The following is a 21976-nucleotide window of genomic DNA, read 5'->3' on the forward strand; positions in this document are numbered from 1 at the left end:
AGTAAGGAAATGACACCATCAACAAACAAGGTGTAATGATACTAAGCAGAAATCCAAGTGCCCTGTAAGTGGAGATAAGAGGTTCAGAAAAATACCAGCAAAGAATTGAACCCTATGACAGCAGCCTTCACCCCAGAATCTTTCAGTAGCAGAATAGTGGAAAATGCAATAATGTAGAAAAGTGCCTCCATCAGAGTGCCTACAGAGTGCAAAGCCAGCCACTGAAAAGAGTGAGGCAGTCTCATTTTAGGAGGACAATGAAGAGGTACCATGGAAATGGTCTTTTATTCTTATATTTTTACTATGTGGCAAGATAGGTAGATCTGTCAAACTCTTGAAATAATAATAAAGAAACTTGAAACAGGGCAGACCTTCCCCCTTGCCTGCAGGTACCACCATGCCACGGCCTTATCTGGCAGAGGAAATGACTTTTCCTTCCGCACAGCATCGCTATATATCCCACTGCATCTGCATGCAGTGGAAATAATACCTTTCAGAACAAATAGTCCGGTTCCCCGGTCCCTTCCCTCATCATATATGAAGCAGAGCATCTGGAACCGGAGAGCAGCAGTCGCTTCTTCAGAAGCAAATTCCAGAGTACGGCTGCAACAGCCTTAATTCCGTAAGTAATAAGGAAGATGATGATGATGATGATAACAAAATAAAACTATTCCCGCAATAGTTGCTTGCACTCCTCCGGGACCATTATCCTCCGGAATAATAACTTATACTAGTATTGCAAGTTAGCATAATTCCCAGAGATAATGGCCGCGAATAAAATGCAAGGCGCCCTTGTATTTTACAATAAGGGAGAGCGACGCGGAGGTGTCGCCGGACTCCGGGACAGCCTCGCTCACGCTCCCCCGGGGAGAAGCTCGCTTCCCTTTCGCTGCGTCACCGCATGGAGTCCCGTTGCTCCTCCTCCTCCTCCTCCCTCCTTTACGACACCCGCTCCCCCCACCGCCACCGTGCAGCCAGGGAAGAGAGCGCGCGCGAGCAAGCGGCGTAGCCGGAAAGCGCCGCTGCGAGCCTGCTCTGGCAAGTCCTCCGCCCCACCCTTCACCGGAACCGGATCGAATCTTCAGGGCGTCCCGGGGAGCGGCTGCCTCTCTCGACTGCTCCTCACTCGTCCTCCCTCCACGTTCGAGCTGCTTTACGCGCAGGAGGCGGGAGAGCGACCGAGCGGTGAGTCGTGTGTGTGTGTGTGAGAGAGAGAGAGAGGGAACGAGAACAGGGACGCGGGACGGGACGCGTCTTGAGGGCTTTTCTCTGTCTGTCTCTTCTCCCCTCGGTGGGCTCGAACTACGGCTGCTGCTGCTACTGCTGCTCCCTGCCGGCCGACAAGTAAACAAATGGCGGCTGGCAGGGAGGTGGGTCGGTGCGTGGTGTGGAGCTGCGGGGTCCCCTTCTGGCTCCTGCCCGAGCAGGATGGGCCCGCCTGGTCTGGGGCGGTCAGCCCACCTTCTCGCAGGGCTGTGAAGCGGGATGGGAGTGATGGTGGTCGTCGGGGGCCGGGGGGGGGGGCAATGACTGGCTGACAGCTGGCGCGGTCCTTTCTGAGGAGGCCCCGGGAGGTGCTTTCCTTGGAGCAGTGGCGCTGCTGCTTTTGGCCTCCCCCCCCCCCGTTGTGTTTAAAGACGGGTCTCAAAGGAGGGTCGGGGTGGGTGCCAGGGAGGGAGGGAGGGAGGGGGAAGATACGCCTGTGGCGCTGGCTCCTTCCCTTCTCTTCGCTGCCCGCCCCTCCTCTCCTCTCTTTCCCCTTCGGTGTAGATGGAAACAATGGACAGAGGGGAATGGACCGCCTCCTCCTTGAGCCGATTACTTAGCATGGCTACGGCAGTAATATGCGAAGCTGCTCAACCACACACACAACACACAGACGCCCAGCTCCCAGTGGTCAGAAAAGCCCTATTGTGAGTTGGGGTGTGTTGGTGCGGCTGCTGCAGGCATCGTCCCCGCCTCAAATTAGTACAGAGAAGCGTGCTCGATTCAACGGCGGGGATTTCCCTGGGTTCCTATATGGGTGTGTGTTAAAAATAAATGGTTAAATGCAAGGGCAGTTCTGCCCTAGATGACTTGGCTCCATTGAGGGTTGTCCTGTGGTTAAGCCTGAGCCTTAAAAGGAGACAGCATCGTTCCCTATGTTAAACTTGTGGGAGGGAAGGAGTATGGCTCTGCCTGTCACTTGTTATAAGGAGGAATAGAACACAATGGAAAGCGGTATTGATTCTTGGAATAGCTTCTTCTTGAAACATTTTTCTCTACATATCTAATATGGAAGAGTCTGTAATAATCAATCGCCTATTGAAAATGAATGGATGGGTATAATGTTTTGTAAACGTTTGTAAGCTGAAAGCAGAATGCAGTAAAAGCTACAGTTTGGGAAAGGAGACATTGTAGTAGTTTTGAAATAAGAGAACCTTGTCAGATTTTTGAAAAGACATCAAACAGTGACCATAGGGACTATTGTTCAGAGAGGAATATGAACACTGCTTTAGTTCTCTGAAAAAATTTCCCTATCACATTTTGTTGGCATCTACTGTAACAGTATAGTTTTTAGTTTTTGTGCTACATAGTAAAAAAATAATTGATAGTGAAAGAATATAGCTGGGACTTGAGTTATGCCAAAGTATATGGCTTAAGCCTGAATTTAAAAAGAGGGGTGGGGGATAATCCTATTCAATAAAACATTATCAAATATGAAACTATTTAATCAACATGGTTTGTATATGTATCTGATAATGCTTATTTTTTCTGAAATAAGTTGTTACAATTGTGAGCAGCTCTTTGAAAATAAGTCTTAGTGTCATTCAGTATTTGAGGTTAGGCACTGAACTTCTGTATTCACAAACTTTAACCCTTTCCTTCACCTCCCTACATTCTTTATTTTAGGTGCAATCAAGGGGTGCAGATGTGGTGACTGGGTGGATAACGTAATATGTATGTGCTTAAGCTTTGAGGCAGCTTCCTATTTTTACATACTACTTTAATGTCTCTTAAAGATATCCTGCAGTACTTTCAGAGTTTTCAGAAATTACATAGCTTTGAAAACCATATGGAGAAACTATTGCCCAGCTGTAGTACATTAAGCCATTAGATCTGTGAAGTTGTTTCTGAAAACACTTCAATCCCAACCACATTTTTCAAGATTAAGCCCATTTGATTTTAAAGGAATTTACTATATTAAATAGCAACTCATGGGCAGTAACACCTTGGGGTGGGGGATCTCTCCACATTATGTCATACATCAGATTATATTCCCAATCTAGAAATTGTGACACACAGCTACAGGCTATAGACATGCTGCTCTATGCAACAAGCTTTGTGTTGAGCAGAGTTTGGGTGCTGACAGCTCTTGCTGAGATGGCTATTGGTGTCTGGAATCTGTTTCCATCAGACCTAACCACATTGACCATCTGTTCAAAGCTGCATGTGTTTCTCCAATCCAGCAAGTAGCAGCAAACTTTACAGCTATTGAAGCTGGATGCAGATTTTTCTCTGCGTATCATCTTTTCTCTGTGTGTCGTCTGTGCCCTAGGCCCCAATATAGAACTCTTTCTGTAGGTGCAGATGTTAGAACAGGGCATATCAGCAAAAACAAGCCAGCATATTTAGTAAACCAGTATCTTGTTTTTAAATTAAATCCAAAGTCTGAAAGTATCCATTGGGCTACAGATATTTAAAATAAAAACAAATAGGTACAAAACACACTCGGTGTCCAAAACCATAATGAAGGAATGTAGGCAGTATCTGCATAATTGTGAAATATTGAAAACACATTGCCAGGTGTTTTAGCTACTAGCATTTTGAGAGAACTGACCACTTTTATAAGATTTTAATCTAAATTTCATAAGCACCCTTAATTTCTATCAAGTGAAAACTGACAATACTATTAGCATAAGCTGTAAATGTGTGGTACAGTGTAGAATATATAGATATACCTGAAGGAGCCTCTCCATCCCCATCGTTCTGCCCAGACACTCAGGTCCAGCACTGAGGGCCTTCTGCGGTTCCTTCACTGTGTGAAGCAAAGTTACAGCGAACCAGACAGAGGGCCTTCTCAGTAGTGGCACCTGCTCTGTGGAACGCCCTCTCATCAGATGTCAAAGAAATAAACAACTATCTGACTTTTAGAAAACATCTGAAGGCAGCCCTGTTTAGGGAAGCTTTTAATATTTGATGAATTATTGTATTTTAATATTTTGTTGGAAGCTGCCCAGAGTGGCTGGGGAAACAGCCAGATGGGCAGGATATAAATAAATTATTATTATTATTATTAAGCTTAAAAATAAGGCATTAGTAAATGGGTGGCTATGCACCACAATATACATGAAATAGCCTTTACTACAGGGTTGGGGGACATTTTGGGGGGTTGAGAGCTTCAGTGGGTGTTTAGAGACGTGTTGGAGTTGCATTTGGGCAGGAGCACAGGCAAAACCAAAAGGAGGTGGGATCTGAACATCCAGTTAAATAAATTGTTTCAGAAACCCCTACCCTTGAATATAAAAACTAAGATTAGAGAATTAATATTAACACAGGCATAAGTCTGATAGTGCTCCCTGACATTCTTATTTTGATATTTGCTTTCTTTTGTTTGTAACTATATCCACACCTTCCTTAATGGTTTTATTACTGCCATTTGCCACTTCCCTTTGTTTGTATTTTTATTCCTTTTATTTGGCATGTCACACTTCCATGTTTGTGTCCATTCATTCCCTCCCCACATTTTTAAATTACTTTTGTTTTCTTGAGCTGTTTCCTTTCATTAATTGTGAGGTGGGAAGGGGTTTATTTCCCCCCCTCTCCTTTGCAAAACAGACATGTCACTGATGCTCTTAATTCAAGAGCAGTAGCAGGCAACCATAAAGTACACAAGACAGACTGCACAGTAGACTTTCAACCAGATGTGCTTATGGTCAGAAGGAAAGACAATAGCAAGGGGCTATAGGACCAGCACTGAGTTTGGTGCTGCAGTGCAGAAGATGAAAATAAAGTTATGGGTAACAGAAAAGGCAAAAATAAGGTTATAATGCACTGGTGGGGTAAATTTAGCAGTGGAGGTAGAGGGCAACCAATTGAATGCAGATTTCTTTCCTATGTATAGTTACAACTATCCTGGGTTTTATTTTGTACATTTATTTGGTGGTCCAGGCTCAGTCTTGCAAACTCTGGATCTTTCTAAAAATGTTATTTTGAGAAAAACGAACCTCTTTTCTAAATTTATGTTAATTTCTAGACGTAATGTTTGACAAATTGTGTATAAAATAATATGTGCTCAGTGTCTCAGATTCCAAGCTATATAAGTGGCTTCTTTAGGGCAAGTGTAACTACAGAAATTAACAATTGACAGACTGTAGTGTAATGTGTGTGGTAGATTTCTCACCCCAATCCTAAAGCTGAATGCTTCTTTTAAAGATTACCTTTGTATAAACACAGTACTGTGCAAAGCTATAATCCTTAAATGCAAATAGAGATGAAACGTCAATTTAGTTGTAGCATTTAACAGAGAAGGTAAAGTTTCATCTATAGGTCAGGTATTTTCAGTGTTGATGTATTAGAATAATGGCATGGATCATTGACAATTTGTACTAATTACAGAAGTGACTATTCTTAAGAGTCCAGAGTTCCACAGAAACCTGGCCAGATCCTAAGGAAGACCTCTTTCCCAATACAGTGAACTGGATGATAATCTTGGACACTTGTAGTCTGTGCTGCTCTGATGTTTTCCTCATCTTGCTTCATGCTTCATCATGACTCCTGTGTTCCAGTTCCTGTTCAGAGATGCTTATAATTATGGCACATGACTAGTAAGAAAATCTAGGCCATGTGGTGTAATTGGGAGAGGAGAAGGCAGAAAATTTCTGGAGCAAACTACAAAGCCTATGGTGCCTGAAACCAAATGAGGGATTGGGTATTTGGCTGGAGAGCAAAGGGCCCTCAGGCTACAATCATAACATTCTATGGATGCAGTTTAAAAACCTGGAACTTACACACAGCTATTCTTGACTTCATGGGCTTTTTTACATTTAAGTGATCAATTGTTTTCCCCCAACTCTAGAACAGTTATTGGACTCTTAAAGAGAACCCTCTCCCTTAAATGTTTCATATGCTACTTCTGCACAGCCTGCTGCATGTGAGGAGAAATGTGCAGAAATGTGTTACACATTAAATTGGACTCTTTGCTTTGGTTCCTATGTTAATTTAACCAGGTAGTGCTTCTGTGTCTGATCTATCTAAGTTCTTTTTTTCTGTTATGTTTGTGTAACAGCCTACTATACCAAGTACTTAGGAAAATAAAGCATGTGATAATGAAAGCGGATCTGTCAGAAAGATACTTCTTATCTTTTTAAAAAAAATTTAAAAATATATTTTTAAAACAATTATGTTTACTGAGACATTAAGAAAATCAGTTATTCTGAACTGCCATCTCAAAGCTAAACATTTGTAATGAAATGATTGTAATCTAGTAATAAACTTAAAATTCTAATTGAAAATAGTGAAATAAACAGAATCCTATGTCACCTAAAAAGCAAAGACAGAAAAATTAAATTAGATATTTTATCCCATGCTTTGCTTGACTTGTGTGTAGTATATGTATGTGCAATAATAAGAAATTTATTGCCTACATTTATTGAATGTGCTAAATATTGTAAAATAATTGAAAGTCTATTGCAGAAATATTTCCATTGTACATGAATTTATAGACTAAGGTAACAGTAACAAACAATATGCTATGATTTTCTTCCTGCCACTTTATTGGCCAGATACTGAAATTAATTACAGTTTCTGGAGGCAAAATAGAGGGTTTGTAGTATCAGCTGTACCAATAGTCTTAAGGTATGTAAATTTAGAAGGCCAGCCATTCTAAAAAGATATTTGAAATGGGAAAGCAGAGCTCACATTGGGATAGGGGATTGAGATGTTCACAGCAGTGATCCCAGCTCAGACTTTAAAACTGAACATTAGGAAGAGGAAAGGAGGAGGATGATGAAAGGTGCTCATGCGGAGCTCTCAGTGTGATGTAATTTTGATCTAAATTCTGAAAATGGGCAGAAATAATTTAGAACTTGTAAGCAATATTTTTGAGCAATTGATTTTACAAACTAATCTGAAATACTGCTTACTGTTAAGAGGCTTCAGCACATTACCGTAGTTTTGCAATCCTGAATTTACACCTGTTTATGAACTATGATTTGTGAGGGGCTGCTAAACTCATATCAGACCATACTTTGAACTGATGCAGGTTTCCACAGTACAGCTTGGGCTCACTGTGATTTGCTGTTACATCTGAATTCAGAACCACACTTCCATGGTTCTGTCTCAAGAGGCTTACTGGTACTTCCTCATGGAGGTGGGAGTAAATTTATGAACTTGTGAAGCTGAGTTCTAAGCAGATGAAAAACACAAGAAGAGAAGCAGCTCTAAAGCACAGCTTACTTGTTCTGAAAGTGCAAACCATGGTGTAGGGTAGGTTCTGAGTTGCACCTAACACAAACCAGAATGTTTGATGTCTCAGTTAACCAATTAGTAAGAGGTTACCATATCACTGACTTTTAAACATTTATCTTAGTGTACTTTATTAAATGTATGAAACCGTTGAAAAATACACACTGACATGTTGTTAAAATTCCAGTGTTCAAAGTTTAAAGTGTAGCTATAGTAACTGGATACACAAGAAGCAGAGGAGTTGAATTACACTTTGAATACCAATAGCTTTCTATTTCAAGTCATTATTATGCTCTTAGTTGTTCATACAAACATTGGTCATCGGGTTGTTTGCTACAGCTGGAATTTTAGTTTTGGCAGCAGACGTTCCAAACACACTTTGAGAGCTCTAGTCAGCTGATTGTAGTATGTACAATAACATCAGGTGATCTGTACCTTCTGAGAGCAGTGTACATCTCACCAGAACTGTGTGTATTTTTAGGTTTCTTGGTTGGTAACAGGCAAGCACGCATACTTCAACATCTCAGATGAACTGAACCCAGTTGCTGACATTGCCTAATCAGAAAGGAGCAGCTGTTCTGCCTAGGTTTGTTCATTAGTAAGAGACCAGTATATCAGAAGCTGTTACCTTACTGTACTGATTGGTCAATAAGACTGGGTTTTGGTGAGCAAGTGTCTAGGAGCAGGTTGAAATATGTTTCCCATGTTTGTTTCACCAGAATTGCAGTTCAACTGCCTTGCTCTTCCAAGTGAATGTAGTGTAGTTAGTTCTATGAAAAATAATACTTTGAACTGTTAGAATTTTAAAAGGTACGGTGTTGGCACTTGCAGGTTTTGCAGGCTCTTTCTCTAAGATACCAGTGCTGGCAACCAGCAAAGAGGGATTGGGAGGGGAATTCTTGGAAAATAATGCACAGGCATTGTGTGCATGCTTGCTTTAAAAAGAACTGAAAACCTTGTAACACTTCGACCACAGCATCAAATAAAACAATCCAAAATAAAACATCACTGGAGTATACAAATAAAAAGTATACATTCAAAGGAACATAATTAACAGGAAACTAAAATATTCTCTTAAACATCTAAAAAGAAAACATTATTAAAGGAAGTCAAATATAAAATGCACATTTAAAACAGCACAATTAGCAAAAGAATAAAATATTATCATAAGCCTAGAAGATATCTGCTGCTGTTGCTGCCAATCCTGGTTCATGGTGAGCAGGGACTGGAAGGTGAGGCTTGATGACCTAGGTCTGCACTAAGAGGTAGCCAAGATGGTCTCTGGCCTCTTAAGCAGCCTCAGCTTTTGTAGCTAGAGTCCATCAGGGTCCCACCCTCTCAAGCCAGGTGGAAAAGGCAGGGAGCAGGTCTTGCAGGACTCTCAGCCAAGAGTCCTGCAATTCTCTGCTCCTGAGCCAGCATACAAAATCATTTTTATTGGTAGAACTGAGCTAAGGGTATTGGTTAACTTTTTCCCTGTCCATTACCACATAAATTTCTCCATCAGTATGTTGTTTCCTTTCCTTCTGGTTCCAGTGTGCTTTCTTTGTGTTCTTACTTCATGATCACTTCTGTTTCTCTCTCCATATACCCCTTCCTGTCTCACTATTAATGCAGAGACCTGTAACAGCTTCTTCTTGCTATTCTTTGAAAGTACTTTCTGACTTCTAGGAATTGGAATAATATTTGTGCAAACCCTGCAAATTATTTTAAATGCACGCCTTTCAGAGGTGGAGCTTTAAAAGCAAATTGTTAATTATGCATATAATTCATTTTGAGATGCCTGTTGAGAAATAATAAAATATTGGTATAGAAAAGAAAATTCTACAGGTCACAATTTATGGACAGAGTTCAAATATGATGTTTGAGTAGCATTTATGGGATTTACTGTCACATGCACTGAACTGAAACACGAGATCATCACATCTGACTGTGGAAACTGGTTTAGTACCTGGATTACCAGGAATTAAGATATTACAACCCTGAAAAGAACGGCATGGTACTGCATTGTGAAATACCAACAAAGCACTGCATTCTATTATCAGTTGTCTGGTGTTCTATAAATTTAACTTACCTGGATGCTAAGTATATTTACTTTCACATATATTTCTTTAGTTGAATAGAACTTACTTCCATGGAAATGTGCTTTGAATTGCAATATTGAAAATCATAACAACAGTTTATATGCCCACATGTTTTGTAAAACCCCAGTGACTTATTTGTTAAGGGAGTAGTGGAGTTTAGAACAGAAAAGAGAGAGAGAGAGAGAGTGTGTGTACATGCTTATTCCATTCTGTGCTTACTGCTTCTGAAGCAGCTTCACAAAACACAGCTAACATGCATTGGTATATAACAGGCTGTTTCCACAGTTGATTGCAATGTCCACACATGGACAACATCTACTTCTCTGCTAGTCTATCAAAAAACTTGCCTTGTGAAAGAATGTTAATAATTTTTAAAGTTTACGTTGGTGTTAAGAAGATAGTGTGTGTGTGTGTGTATTTTCTAATCAAGTCAGTATACTATAATTCAAAGGTTGATATTATTTTTAAAAAATTAACTTTACTGAAAATGATTTGTTACAGGAAAAAATCAACCTGAACTCTATTCCAGCAATAACAAACTGGTAAGTAAGCTCTTATAACAAGGGGGCTGGAGGGCGGGGGTGGGGAGAAAACACAAGGAAATACATTGAATGGGAAAACTAATGGTGGGGAAACTTCATCAGATATGCTGCTATCATAATTGGATGCTTTCAACCATAAGAGTTTATCAGTTTTGTAGTTCTTGCAATAGATGTAATTAGCAGTGTAAGTCACTGAATTTTCTCACCTCATAAAGGGGGAAAGGGATATGATAACTCATAGTTTCTGATATCTGATTCTGTTTCTTCCTAGTTTCCTTAGCTGTGGGATTATCCTCATCTGCATATTATACAAATGGAGTCTACACAGAAAAGTCTCATTGCTCTGCTGCCCCTTGGAAGGTCTTGATTTGGTGAGTCAGTTTTCCTGTTCATAGGGATGTTCAAAACCAGTACTGAACCACTCCTTGAGCAAGAGAAGATAGAGCTGAAGCTTGATAAATGATGTCTTGCTATTTTGGTTGCATTTATAAGTAGCAGAATTTGCTCCAAGGCCTGGTGTATTTGAATGGCTTGTGAGCTGAGGAGTTCTTGCATTTGTTGCAAGTTCACTAGCTGGCTTTAGCCAAGCTGATTTTTATTTATTTAAAGCATTTTTATCCCACTCTTCTGCCAAAAGGGCTCCCGGAGTGGCTTAGAACTAGAAAACAATCTTACCCACAGACCTACAATCCAAAACAGGGATGGGGAGCTTTTCAGCCCAAAGGCCACATTCTCCTGACAGTAAGAGCTGTTCGACAGTGGAATTTGCTGCCAAGGAGTGTGGTGGAGTCTCCTTCTTTGGAGGTCTTTAAGCAGAGGCTTGACAACCATATGTCAGGAGTGCTCTGATGGTGTTTCCTGCTTGGCAGGGGGTTGGACTCGAGGGCCCTTGTGGTCTCTTCCAACTCTATGATTCTATGATTCCTCTGCGTGAACCTCATGCCAGTGGTGGGCAGAGCCAGAGACAAAAACGAGCAGGGCAATGAATGTGAACTTGACCTTTGTACCAGTAGGTTAGTTTCTACACACTTGCACACCCCTCCCTTTCTTATCTAGGACCAGGTAGAGAGGCCTGTGGTTCCCTGTCCTTGATCTAAAAATACATGGCACAGAAGGCAAAGAGATTGAGAGGGAGGAGAAATAATAAAAAAGGGGAAATTCCACTAATTCTTAAGTTCCTGAATCCCTTTGGGGTGGAGCTGCATTGAATGATTAGTACCCACCTTGGATTATCTGAAATATGGCTTTTTTAAAAGTTAAGCTGAATTTTGTGCATATATTGTCACAATTTTCATCTTTGGGCCTGAATCTATTGATGAAAAGAAAGCAGTTTCCTTATATGGCTCTCGTCTTCGTGTGTGGTGTCTGCATGGTTTTGGAGTAAGACCAAGTGTGATTCTTTACTGCATCTGTTAATTTCATCCTTGAATGACACATGAGTAAAGCAAGAGACTAGAATACTGTTAATGCCATATAGGACTCCTCAATGACGCCCTCTTTCTTTGGTATGATGGTATTGTCAAAGTGATGGATGTCAACCTTTTTCTATTTCAGGGACTCTCCAAATCTTAGAGGAGCAAGTTCAAGTACGTATTGACAAGATTTGGTTTATTTGAAGAATACAGTTCTTAAATTTGGTGGTGAAACATTTGGGCTTAAAATACATTTTTGGTTTCTTATGCTTTTAGTTTTTTATTGGCTTATTCAGGGGCCAGTTTTTAATTCAGAGACAGTGTAGTAAGGCACATATTGGATTTGAATGGGAGGTGCATTGAAAACTTTTTCACAGCCATAGCCACATTTCTTGTAAAGTGCTTGTAATGTGCTTGCAGTGTACGTGTGAAGATAAAATTCAATAGTCCTATGTATGAATCCTGAACTTAGTTGGGAAAGGGTTGATACAATGTGATTAGGCTGTTACCATTTATAACACTCTACTGAAACACATTCAGTAGGCCTTGACCTGGGGTCGTATTGCAGAAGCATCTACCTTCAAGTTAGTTTTTATGCATTTAAGAGGTGGGTATGGTCTCTAAATTATAGCTTATTCCCCATTATTAGTATTTTCTAGCACACCAAATTCTCCTGCAAAAAAGAGAAGGAAAAAAAAAGAAAAAAGAGAGAGATCAAGAATTTGGGTTGCATATAGCTCCTGATTACATTGTTTAGCATGTAAAGGACCTTTTCATCAGAGGATCTTAGCAGGTATATATATTCGTGTGTGGTATTAGACAAACGTGAAAGAACTCATTGCTCACTTTATGTTTGTTGGGAAGATACATTCTTAAGCCTAGATCAAACAGTTTTTCTGTAGTGCCTTTTTATAGGTCTTGTGCAGATACACAGGTGTGTGTTGGTGAAGAGCTTTACAGGGTTCCTTCCTCTTTAACAAGTTATTAAAGTCCTTGAAAATTCATATTAGGGGATTATTCACTATTTGATCACTAGAGGGAGCTAAAATACCATTTTGAAATTTAACATAATAAACAAAGGGCTTCTTTGTGTAACTATCAAATAACTTTCGTCTTAGCTTGAAAGCCTTGTTTGCTGCATTTGTATACGCCCAGACAATATCCTATTTTTGCAAATTTGTTTTGATGTTATCTAGGGTTTGATCAAAATCTATCTTGGAAACAGGTGCCACAGGACTTTGCAGCGGTGAAGTGATTTTGTCACCATGTTTACACTGTCAGCGGGGGCAGGACTTCCTAATGTGCCTGCTTTGAGTGTGCCTGAACGCAAGTAAGTTTCAATGCTCCAGTGCTTTTTAAATCCATGAAAAAGGACTAGAAATGTCAATGTGGGATGGTAGTAAAATCCCAAACCTATAAATTTTGTGGAACACTGGGTAGAGCTCCTAGGAAATAGTTTCTTTTTTGGAATGAATGAAATGCTTTTGAATACAAAGATTGACTGGCAAAACATGTGAAATTATGATTTTTTTATATGCAGTAGCCAAATCTCCTACATACAATGGCATACAATGTGCATACAATGGCACTTGCAGATATTTTATATAACCAGGAGAGTACTTTGCTACAAGTCTGATGCTTGCTTAAAATCAAACATGGACATTTGGTCTGCTTTATCTTCCTCTTTTCCTAGAGCTGAACTTGCCACCGTGGAAGAACATCAACATCTACATTGCATCAACTGTGTTAGTCGGCGTTGTATGACCAGACCAGAGGCTGGCATTTCCTGTGATTTGATTGGTTGTCCTTTGGTTTGTGGAGCAGTATTTCATTCATGCAAAGCTGCAGAGCATCGCCTTTTATGCCCACTTGAAAGAGTGCCTTGTCTCAACAGTGGCTTTGGGTGTCCATTTACTGTAGCCCGAAACAAAATTGCTGAACATCTGGAAATTTGCCCTGCAAGTGTGGTATGCTGCACTATGGAGTGGAACAGATGGCCTGTCAGTTATGCAGATAGAAAATCTTATGAGAATCTTAGTAAAGATGTTGATGAAGTTGAACAGTTAGACATGGCTCTTGCCCTTCAGGATCAGCGAATGCTCCTTGAATCTCTCAAAGTAGCAACTATGACATCGAAAACAGGTGATGAGGTGGTAAAATCCAGAGAACAGACTTCTGTTGCAGGTGCCCCAGATGCTGCACTTTCAAATGGCTTGATGCCTGTAGATGAAGAGTCTTATGGTGCACTTTATCAAGCTACTGTGGAAACGACAAAGAGTTTAGCTACAGCTCTAGATATCCTGAACACTGCTACTAGAGACATAAGCATGTTAAGCTCAAAGCTTGGCATTTCACCACCTAAAACAAGTGAAGATTTTCAGCCAAAAGAGCAAAACTGTAGTAGAATGCATAAAGTAGAACTTGACTGTCTAGATGAAGATAACATGGGAGCAGTTGGTGGTATTCACCTGGATATCTTGAATCAAAATGCGCAGTTGGAGCAAAATGGCTCAAGTGACATTTGTTACGACACCATGCAACAGTACAATTTGAATATGGGTCTTGATACCTCTTTATGCAATGGCTTTCATGCAGACAATACAAGTGCAGATACACTGCAAGAGAGTAAAGAACTTGGTATGTGTAATTCTGACCAATCTAATGTAGCAAATGGTGTATGTAATGCTTCTCATGTTGAAGCATTGGGTTATTGCAGCCCTATTCCTGTAGCAACACAACTTAAAGAAGAATTACCTCTCCACAGTTTGTCTAACGGCACTGTTAATCATGTATATCTGCCACAGTACTGTAATGAAGAACTGATACAGAAACAAATTGAACAAGACAGACTGAGAAGCATAGATGTATTTTCTTTAATTCCTCATCGTACCTATAATTTCCTTGCAAATCACTACATATCTGCACCAAAGGAAGACAAAGCAGTGGATACATCAGATTTGGAAATAACAGAAGATCCTATGGGTCTTCATGGAATAGATTTAATCACAGCAGCATTACTGTTTTGTCTTGGAGACTCTCCCGGTGGTAGGGGAATATCTGATAGTCGTGTTATTGACGGATACCGTGTTGATTTTGGGACGCAGACGTTTTCTCTCCCTTCTGCAATTCTGGCCACAAATACAATGGTAGGGGAAATTGCTTCAGCCTCTGCATGTGATCATGCAAATCCACAGCTCTCAAATCCAAGCCCTTTCCAGACTCTTGGGCTAGACTTGGTGCTAGAATGTGTGGCTAGATACCAAACAAAGCGTTCAATGTTTACATTTGTTTGTGGACAGTTGTTTAGACGAAATGAATTTCCTTCACATTTTAAGAATGTACATGGCGACATTCATGCTGGCCTCAACGGCTGGATGGAGCAGAGGTGTCCTCTGGCGTATTATGGATGTACATATTCTCAACGCAGATTCTGTCCTTCAACGCAAGGGGCAAAGATTATTCATGATCGGCACCTTCGGTCATTTGGGGTTCAGCCATGTATATCTACTGTGCTGACGGAGCCTGATAAGAGATGCTGTTTAGGACTGCGCAGCGACCACCTGAGTAATCTTCCTTTTGAAGTTCTACAACACATTGCAGGTTTTCTAGATGGTTTTAGTTTATGTCAGCTTTCACGAGTGTCGCGATTAATGAGGGATGTGTGCGGAAGTTTATTACAGGCACGAGGAATGGTCATACTGCTGTGGGAAAAGAGGACATATCCAGATGGAAGTTCTTCGTGGCAAATAAAAGAAAAGGTTTGTATGCACAACTATACATGGAATTGCCTTTACCTCTGTTTTAGAATTAGTATGTTCTTTTGTCTATGGGTGGGTCCTCGTCACTGCTAATAAAGATAAAAGAGGAGCTAAAAGTAAGAATTGTGCTTTTTGAACAGGAAGCCTCTAGTGCCCCATAAACCTGGGCTATGATCTGCCTAGTTCCCCAGCACTAGACAAACCAGTTGTGACCAGGTTAATAATTCAGGAGTATGAAAGCAGAGCAACAAAAACGTTTGCTGCGAGAAAGGCAAAAGACCCTGGAAGCAAATGGCCCCTTGGGAACACAGGTCAGATTCCTCCCTAGCCTTGTCAACCAGTGGCTAGTGAACACCTATAGCAAATAGAGTGGGCAGCAAAGTAATGAGAGCAAGCAAAGAAAACATTAGCCTGTGTGGTGTGCTAATTGATCAGCTGATGTATGGCCAAGGCATTGAGACTTATGCTGGATGAGCCAAGTGGCACTGGACAGTGGGGGACCCTGGCTGAAGCAGGAGTTTGTAGTGAGTTTATAAAGAATTGGATCTGCAAAAGGTTATGATAGTGAGCACAAGCTAAATATTGAACATAACTCTTTTCAGTAGTAAAACGTAAACACAACCCTAATAAATATTTGTAGATGGGCTATCTCTGTAAGACTAGCGCATTTGATCTAAAACAATTTGAGAATAAAAGAGCACCACATGGTTTAAGGGAATGCTGCGACAAAATCTGTGGATTAAGAATGTGTTAATAATGCCCTGTACCTTTAAAAATATCTATATCCTGCTTTTCATTAAAGATTGGTCCTTGAGGCAGCTAATCATTAGGATCCAGTGTGGTTAAAATTGCCATAGAAGTTCATGTATTTGTGGCAGGAGGAAGGATGCCTACTGATAACTGTTACAGTGGTGCCCCGCAAGACGAATGCCTCGCAAGACGGAAAACTCGCTAGACGAAAGAGTTTTCCGTTTTGGAGGTGCTTCGCAAAACGAATTTCCTATGGGCTTGCTTTGCAAGACAAAAATGTCTTGCGAGTTCCTGCGGGTTTTTTCCCCTTTCCCCCCCTTTTTCTAAGCCGCTAAGCCGCTAATAGCGCTAATCCGTCAATGGGCTTGCTTCGCAAGACGAAAAAACTGCTAGACGAAGAGAATCACGGAACGGATTCTTTTCGTCTTGCGAGGCACCACTGTATTTGAGTCTTTCATTTTGACTTACTCTTGCCATAGCTTCTTATTGCTAAGAAAGAAGGATGCAGATGAAAGGTTTTCTGGTTGCCAAACCATTACACTTTAGTTGATAACATCTCACAGGCTTAATTGCCAGTAAGAACATTTCCCTCCTCCCCACACTCTTCACTTTTGGCGATAAGTGGCTAGTGTTACATCTACAGGTGAAACTTGAAAAATTAGAATATCGTGGAAAAGTTCATTTATTTCAGTAATTCAACTTAAAAGGTGAAACTAATATATGAGATAGACTCATGGCATGCAGAGCGAGATATGGCAAGCCTTTGTTTGTTATAATTGTGATGATTATGGCGTACAGCTGATGAAAACCCCAAATTAACAATCTCAGAAAATTAGACTATTGTGAAAAAGGTGCAGTAGCTATTCAATCCATAACACCTGCAATGGGTTCCTGAGCCTTTAAATGGTCTCTCAAGTCTGGTTCAGTAGGAAGCACAATCATGGGGAAGGCTGCTGAACTGACAGTTGTGCAGAAAGCCATCATTAAGACCATAAGGAGGGAAAGCCTCAATAGGGAATTGCAGAAGGAGCTGGGTGTTCCCAAAGTGCTGTATCGAAGCACATTAATGGAAAGTTATGCAAAAGGGAAAAGTGTGGAAGAAAAAGGTGCACAAGCAGCAGGGATGACTGCAGCCTGGAGATGATTGTCAGGAAAAGACTATTCAAACCTGTTACGGACTTTCACAAGGAGTGGACTGAGGCTGGAGTTAGTGCATCAAGAGCCACCACACACAGATGGATCCTGGAGATGGGCTTCAAATGTCGTATTCCTCTTGTCAAGCCGCTCCTGAACAAGAAATAACGTCAGGAGTGTCTTACCTGGGCTAAAGAAAAAAAGAACTGGTTTGTTGCTCTGTTGCCAAGTCCTCTTTTCTGATGAGAGCAACTTTTGCGTCTCATTTGGAAACTAAGGACCCAGGGTCTGGAGGAAGAATGGGGAGGCACACCATGCCAGATGCTTGAAGTCCAGTGTGAAGTTTCCAGTCTGTGTTGATTTGGGGAGCCATGTCATCAGAAGGTGTTGGTCCACTGTGCTTCATTAAGTCCAGGGTCAATGCAGCCGTCTACCAGATTTTGGAGCACTTCATGCTTCCTTCCTCAGACGAGCTTTATGGGGATGCTGACTTCATTTTCCAGCAAGACTTGGCACCTGCCCACACTGCCAAAAGTACCTGGTTCAATGCCCATGGGATTACTGTACTTGATTGTCCAGCAAACTTGCCTGACCTGAACCTCATAGAGAATCTATGGGGCATTGCCAAGAGAAAGATGAGAGACATGAGACCAAGCAATGCAGAAGAGCTGAAGGCTGCTATTGAAGCCTCCTGGTCTTCCATAACACCTCAGCAGTGCCACAGGCTGATAGCATCCATGCCATGCCACATTGAGGCAGTAATTGATGCAAAAGGGGCCCAAACCAAGAATTGAGTACATATGCATGCTTCTACGTCTCAGAGGTCCAATATTGCTCTGATTTCATTTAATATTCTAATTTTCTGAGATTGTTAATTTGGGGTTTTTATCAGTGTACGCCATAATCATCACAATTATAACAAATAAAGGCTTGACATAACTCGCTCTGCATGTCATGAGTCTATCTTGTATATTAGGTAAAGGGTAAAGGGACCCCTGACCATTAGGTGCAGTCATGACCGACTCTGGGATTGCGGCGCTCATCTCGCTTAATTGGCCGAGGGAGCCGGCGTACAGCTTCCAGGTCATGTGGTCAGCATGACTAAGCCGCTTCTGGCGAACCAGAGCAGCGCACGGAAACGCCGTTTACCTTCCCACCAGAGCGGTACCTATTTATCTACTTGCACTTTGACGTGCTTTCGAACTACTAGGTTGGCAGGAGCAGGGACCGAGCAACGGGAGCTCACCCTGTTGCGGGAATTCGAACCGCCAACCTTCTGATCAGCAAGTCCTAGGCTCTGTGGTTTAACCCACAGCGCCACCCGCGTCTCTATCTCGTATATTAGTTTCACCTTTTAAGTTGAATTACTGAAATAAATGAAGTTTTCCATGATATTCTAATTTTTCAAGTTTCACCTGTACACCAACACCTGATACTCAAACCCTCATCTGAATATATTTTCAAACCATGGTTTGGCAGTAACTGGTTAGCAAAAAAATCAATTGCCGTTGCAATGTTGGCCAGTTACCGTATTTTTCACCCTATAGGATGTACCGTGCCTTAAGGCGCACCTAGTTTTTAGGGGGGGAAATAAAGGGGGGAAAATTATTTTCCCCCCAGGCGCGGGGCTTCAGCATGCTGGGCTCCCGCTGCTTGCAGAGAGGTCCGCGAAGCCTGGACGCGCTGAGCTCAGCGCGCACAGGCTTCAGCATGCAGGCAACTCTCCGCAAGCAGCGGGAGCCCAGCAACAGGCTCCCGCTGCTTGCGGAGAGGTGTGCGAAGCCTGGAGAGCGTGAGGGGTCGGTGCGCACCGACCCCTCTCCCTCTCCAGGCTTCAGCGAAAGCCCGCATTCGCCCCATAGGACGCACACACATTTCTCCTTCAATTTTGGAGGGGAAAAAGTGTGTCCTATAGGGTGAAAAATACAGTACCTCCCATACCAAAAAGGATGAGGAGCTGGGGGAACAATCCTGATAATCAAACTGTGGTTTCTTGATCGGACCATTGTATTGTCTTATGAACTTAGGGATTTGTGTTTACTGCTGTACTGCCATGTACTTAGTAGTTGGGAAACACTGCTTCCAAACACTGTTATAAATGCAGTCTTTGAACCCTGAAAAAGCAGAACTAAATGCACTTTGATAAGAAAAATTTATTTTCTAGGTGTGGCGATTCAGCACAGCTTTTTGTACTGTAAACGAATGGAAATTTGCTGACATTGTAAGCATGGCTGACCACTTGAAGAAATGCAGTTATAATGCTGTAGAGAGACGGGAGGAAGCTGTACCACTACCATGTATGTGTGTCACACGAGAACTTACAAAAGAAGGACGGTCATTGCGCTCTGTCTTGAAACCTGTACTTTAAACACGAAGAATTTACTCCAATTGCACATACACTCAAGCACCTGATGTAACCTCTATGTAATACTTTGTGACACTTTATTAATTTACTAAATACAATTTCTAGGTAAATCTACTCTGTCATTATGTACATAAATTTTTGAAGTGGCATTTATTTTTTATAATACTGTCTGCTTAGAATTAATGAAAGTTGCCTTAATGTTTGAAACAATGGAACTTGCTGGACAGGGTAGTTTATATAAAACTCCTACCTGTAAACTTTTCATTAAGGATTTCTCTGACTTACGGTTCTGTTTCTTTTTATTCACTTCTAGAGGTATGCACATTCAGACCGGAACAATTGTATAAACAGGAATCTGACCAAACAGCATATATTTGGTCTCTTTGCAAATAAGGATACAAGTGAGAAGCTGAATGCTACTTAGCATTTAGCAGTGCATATTTTGAACAATCTTTTCCATTTTTGAAAGATTGCTGTGCTCATTTAAGCTGACTCAGTGGTATGTAACACTGTTACTAGTTAAGTTTGTAGTTAAGGAGGAGACTTACATAGGTTGGGTGCTTTTGGTGTTGATGCAAGTAAGTAAGGGGCGAAATCAAAGCTCTTTGAAGTCCGTTAACAAACTCCAGATTTTAATGAAGCAGAATTCCTTTTAATGACACTTTTTCTTGATGGTCAACCAAGGCTGCTGCAACTAAGAGTCTGATGTAGGGCTGGGGAACCTTTAGCCCTCCAGATGTTTCTGCACTCCAGTTCCCATCGGAACTAGCCAGCATGGCCAGAAATCAGGGATGATGGAAATTGCAGTTCAGCCAAAGGTTCCCCAGCTCTGGTGTAATGGAACAAAAGTTAATTTTATTTCAGACTTAAATGTATACCTAGACTAGCATTTTGGATTAATAAATTTTCTCCCATCTTCTGTTGGCAAAGATTGATAAAAGGTGAACTTGAACAAAATTCATGTTGCTTGTTGTAAATTAGCTACAAAGGATCCACAATTTTGAATTCATTGATCTAATGAAGGGCTTGTTTTGTGGTTTCAGTGTAATACATTTTATTGTTAACATGTCTACAAATGTACTAGTTGCTTCCAGAATATTTTAAATTGCATAGGACTCTTGATTCTGAGCACACTTTGAAGTTGGTTCCACTGAAATTTGGAATTTGCTTCTAAGCAAATGCTTTTAGGCTAGAGGTGTCATGCCATCTTTATAAGATGAAAACCTGTTCATTGCAAACAGCATATCTTAAATGCATGTTCATCTTTATCATGACTCCATGGTTTTCCAGTCTTCCATAATGAGGACATTGTGTTGAATGTTTACTGTAATTATAAGAATGCCTTTAACTATAGTACCATAACTCTCTTTATACCATACTGCTAGTTTGAGCTTGTGCCATAGACGAAAACCAAGATTGTATTAAAAGGGTGTTCCATTTTGAAAAAAAGATGGTTATAAAAATGGCTACATTTGAAATGTTTATAATGAAATAATTTAAGTACTTGATCCAAGAGTTCATATGTTCAGCATATATGACTCCAATCTGGGAAATAATTGCCTTTTTCATAACAAGTTGCCCCATTTTTTGAAAAACAAACCTCAGCCTCATTCTCTAGTGCCATATATTGATACCATTAAGGAACACAAATGCTTGCTCTACATGGCTTTTGGTAATGCATGCATCTTGGGATCAGTTAACTTTTCTCACAAAGCTGCCTTTCTCTTTGAAGGGTCTGGAGAATTTTCCTTTAATCCTGCATAATTTTTCTTCAATCAATAGAACACTTCTAATTTTAGTTGTTTTAAAACTTGAGAAGGGGACATTATTATGAACATTCTATGTAAATTCATGTATACTGCTCTTACAACCAATAAATCTCTAGTACCCAGGTATAGACATTTCTTCAAGAATCTGTGGGAACTTGCCATTCTCCAAAACAGAGATGTAAGCCCAGGAACAACCAAGTATGTCCATTCCACAGCTTTTACAAGATACTTCCGTATACACTAATCTTTAACCATCAAATATCTCACCAGTGTGTACTTAAGTATTAACTGTGGGGTTTTTTATTTGGGGGGGGGGGTTTAAATATAGAGATAGGCAAAAATATGCCCCGGCCTCTTTGAGACAAATATTGTAACACGAGGCCTTTTACACTAGAAGACTCTCTAGCTCTAAAAGTAATTGTACCTGTGAGGAAAATTGATTCATTTTTCCACATTTAGCTTTTTGAACACTTCATTCTCAATACTGTGCACTTTTACTTTGAAATTTAGATACTGTGGGTTTTTTAAAACTTTAATCCAGAGCTATTAAAACATTAATGCTAAATAATTCTGTTTGGTATACTCTTGTGTGTGCAGAAATTCAATGCAAATCTAGGATATCAGTATTTCATACTGCTATGCAGTTTTTAAACAAAACAGTGGCATGTAGTTTTTCAATACTTGACTTTTTCTCCTGTACTGTACCTTATTTTAAA

General features: G+C 40.8%; 1 protein-coding gene across 3 annotated transcripts; it reads left to right on the plus strand.

The window, feature by feature from the left end:
* Nucleotides 1–986: 986 nt before the first annotated feature.
* Nucleotides 987–20969, plus strand: FBXO30 (F-box protein 30). 3 transcript variants are annotated; one of them, XM_079970886.1, is made up of 8 exons: nt 987–1185; nt 10032–10072; nt 10344–10443; nt 11627–11658; nt 12134–12277; nt 12710–12814; nt 13178–15242; nt 19291–20969. In XM_079970886.1, the coding sequence occupies exons 6-8, from the start codon at nt 12750–12752 to the stop codon at nt 19492–19494; spliced, it is 2334 nt and encodes a 777-aa protein (XP_079827012.1). In that variant the 5' UTR covers nt 987–1185; nt 10032–10072; nt 10344–10443; nt 11627–11658; nt 12134–12277; nt 12710–12749; the 3' UTR covers nt 19495–20969. The 3 variants fall into 3 exon arrangements, with proteins under 3 accessions (XP_079827012.1, XP_079827011.1, XP_079827013.1); XM_079970885.1 differs by lacking the exon at nt 12134–12277; XM_079970887.1 differs by lacking the exons at nt 10344–10443; nt 11627–11658; nt 12134–12277.
* Nucleotides 20970–21976: the final 1007 nt, after the last annotated feature.

The sequence above is a fragment of the Podarcis cretensis genome, assembly GCF_951804945.1.
Source record: "Podarcis cretensis genome assembly, chromosome: 3".
Taxonomy (NCBI): Eukaryota; Metazoa; Chordata; class Lepidosauria; order Squamata; family Lacertidae; genus Podarcis; species Podarcis cretensis.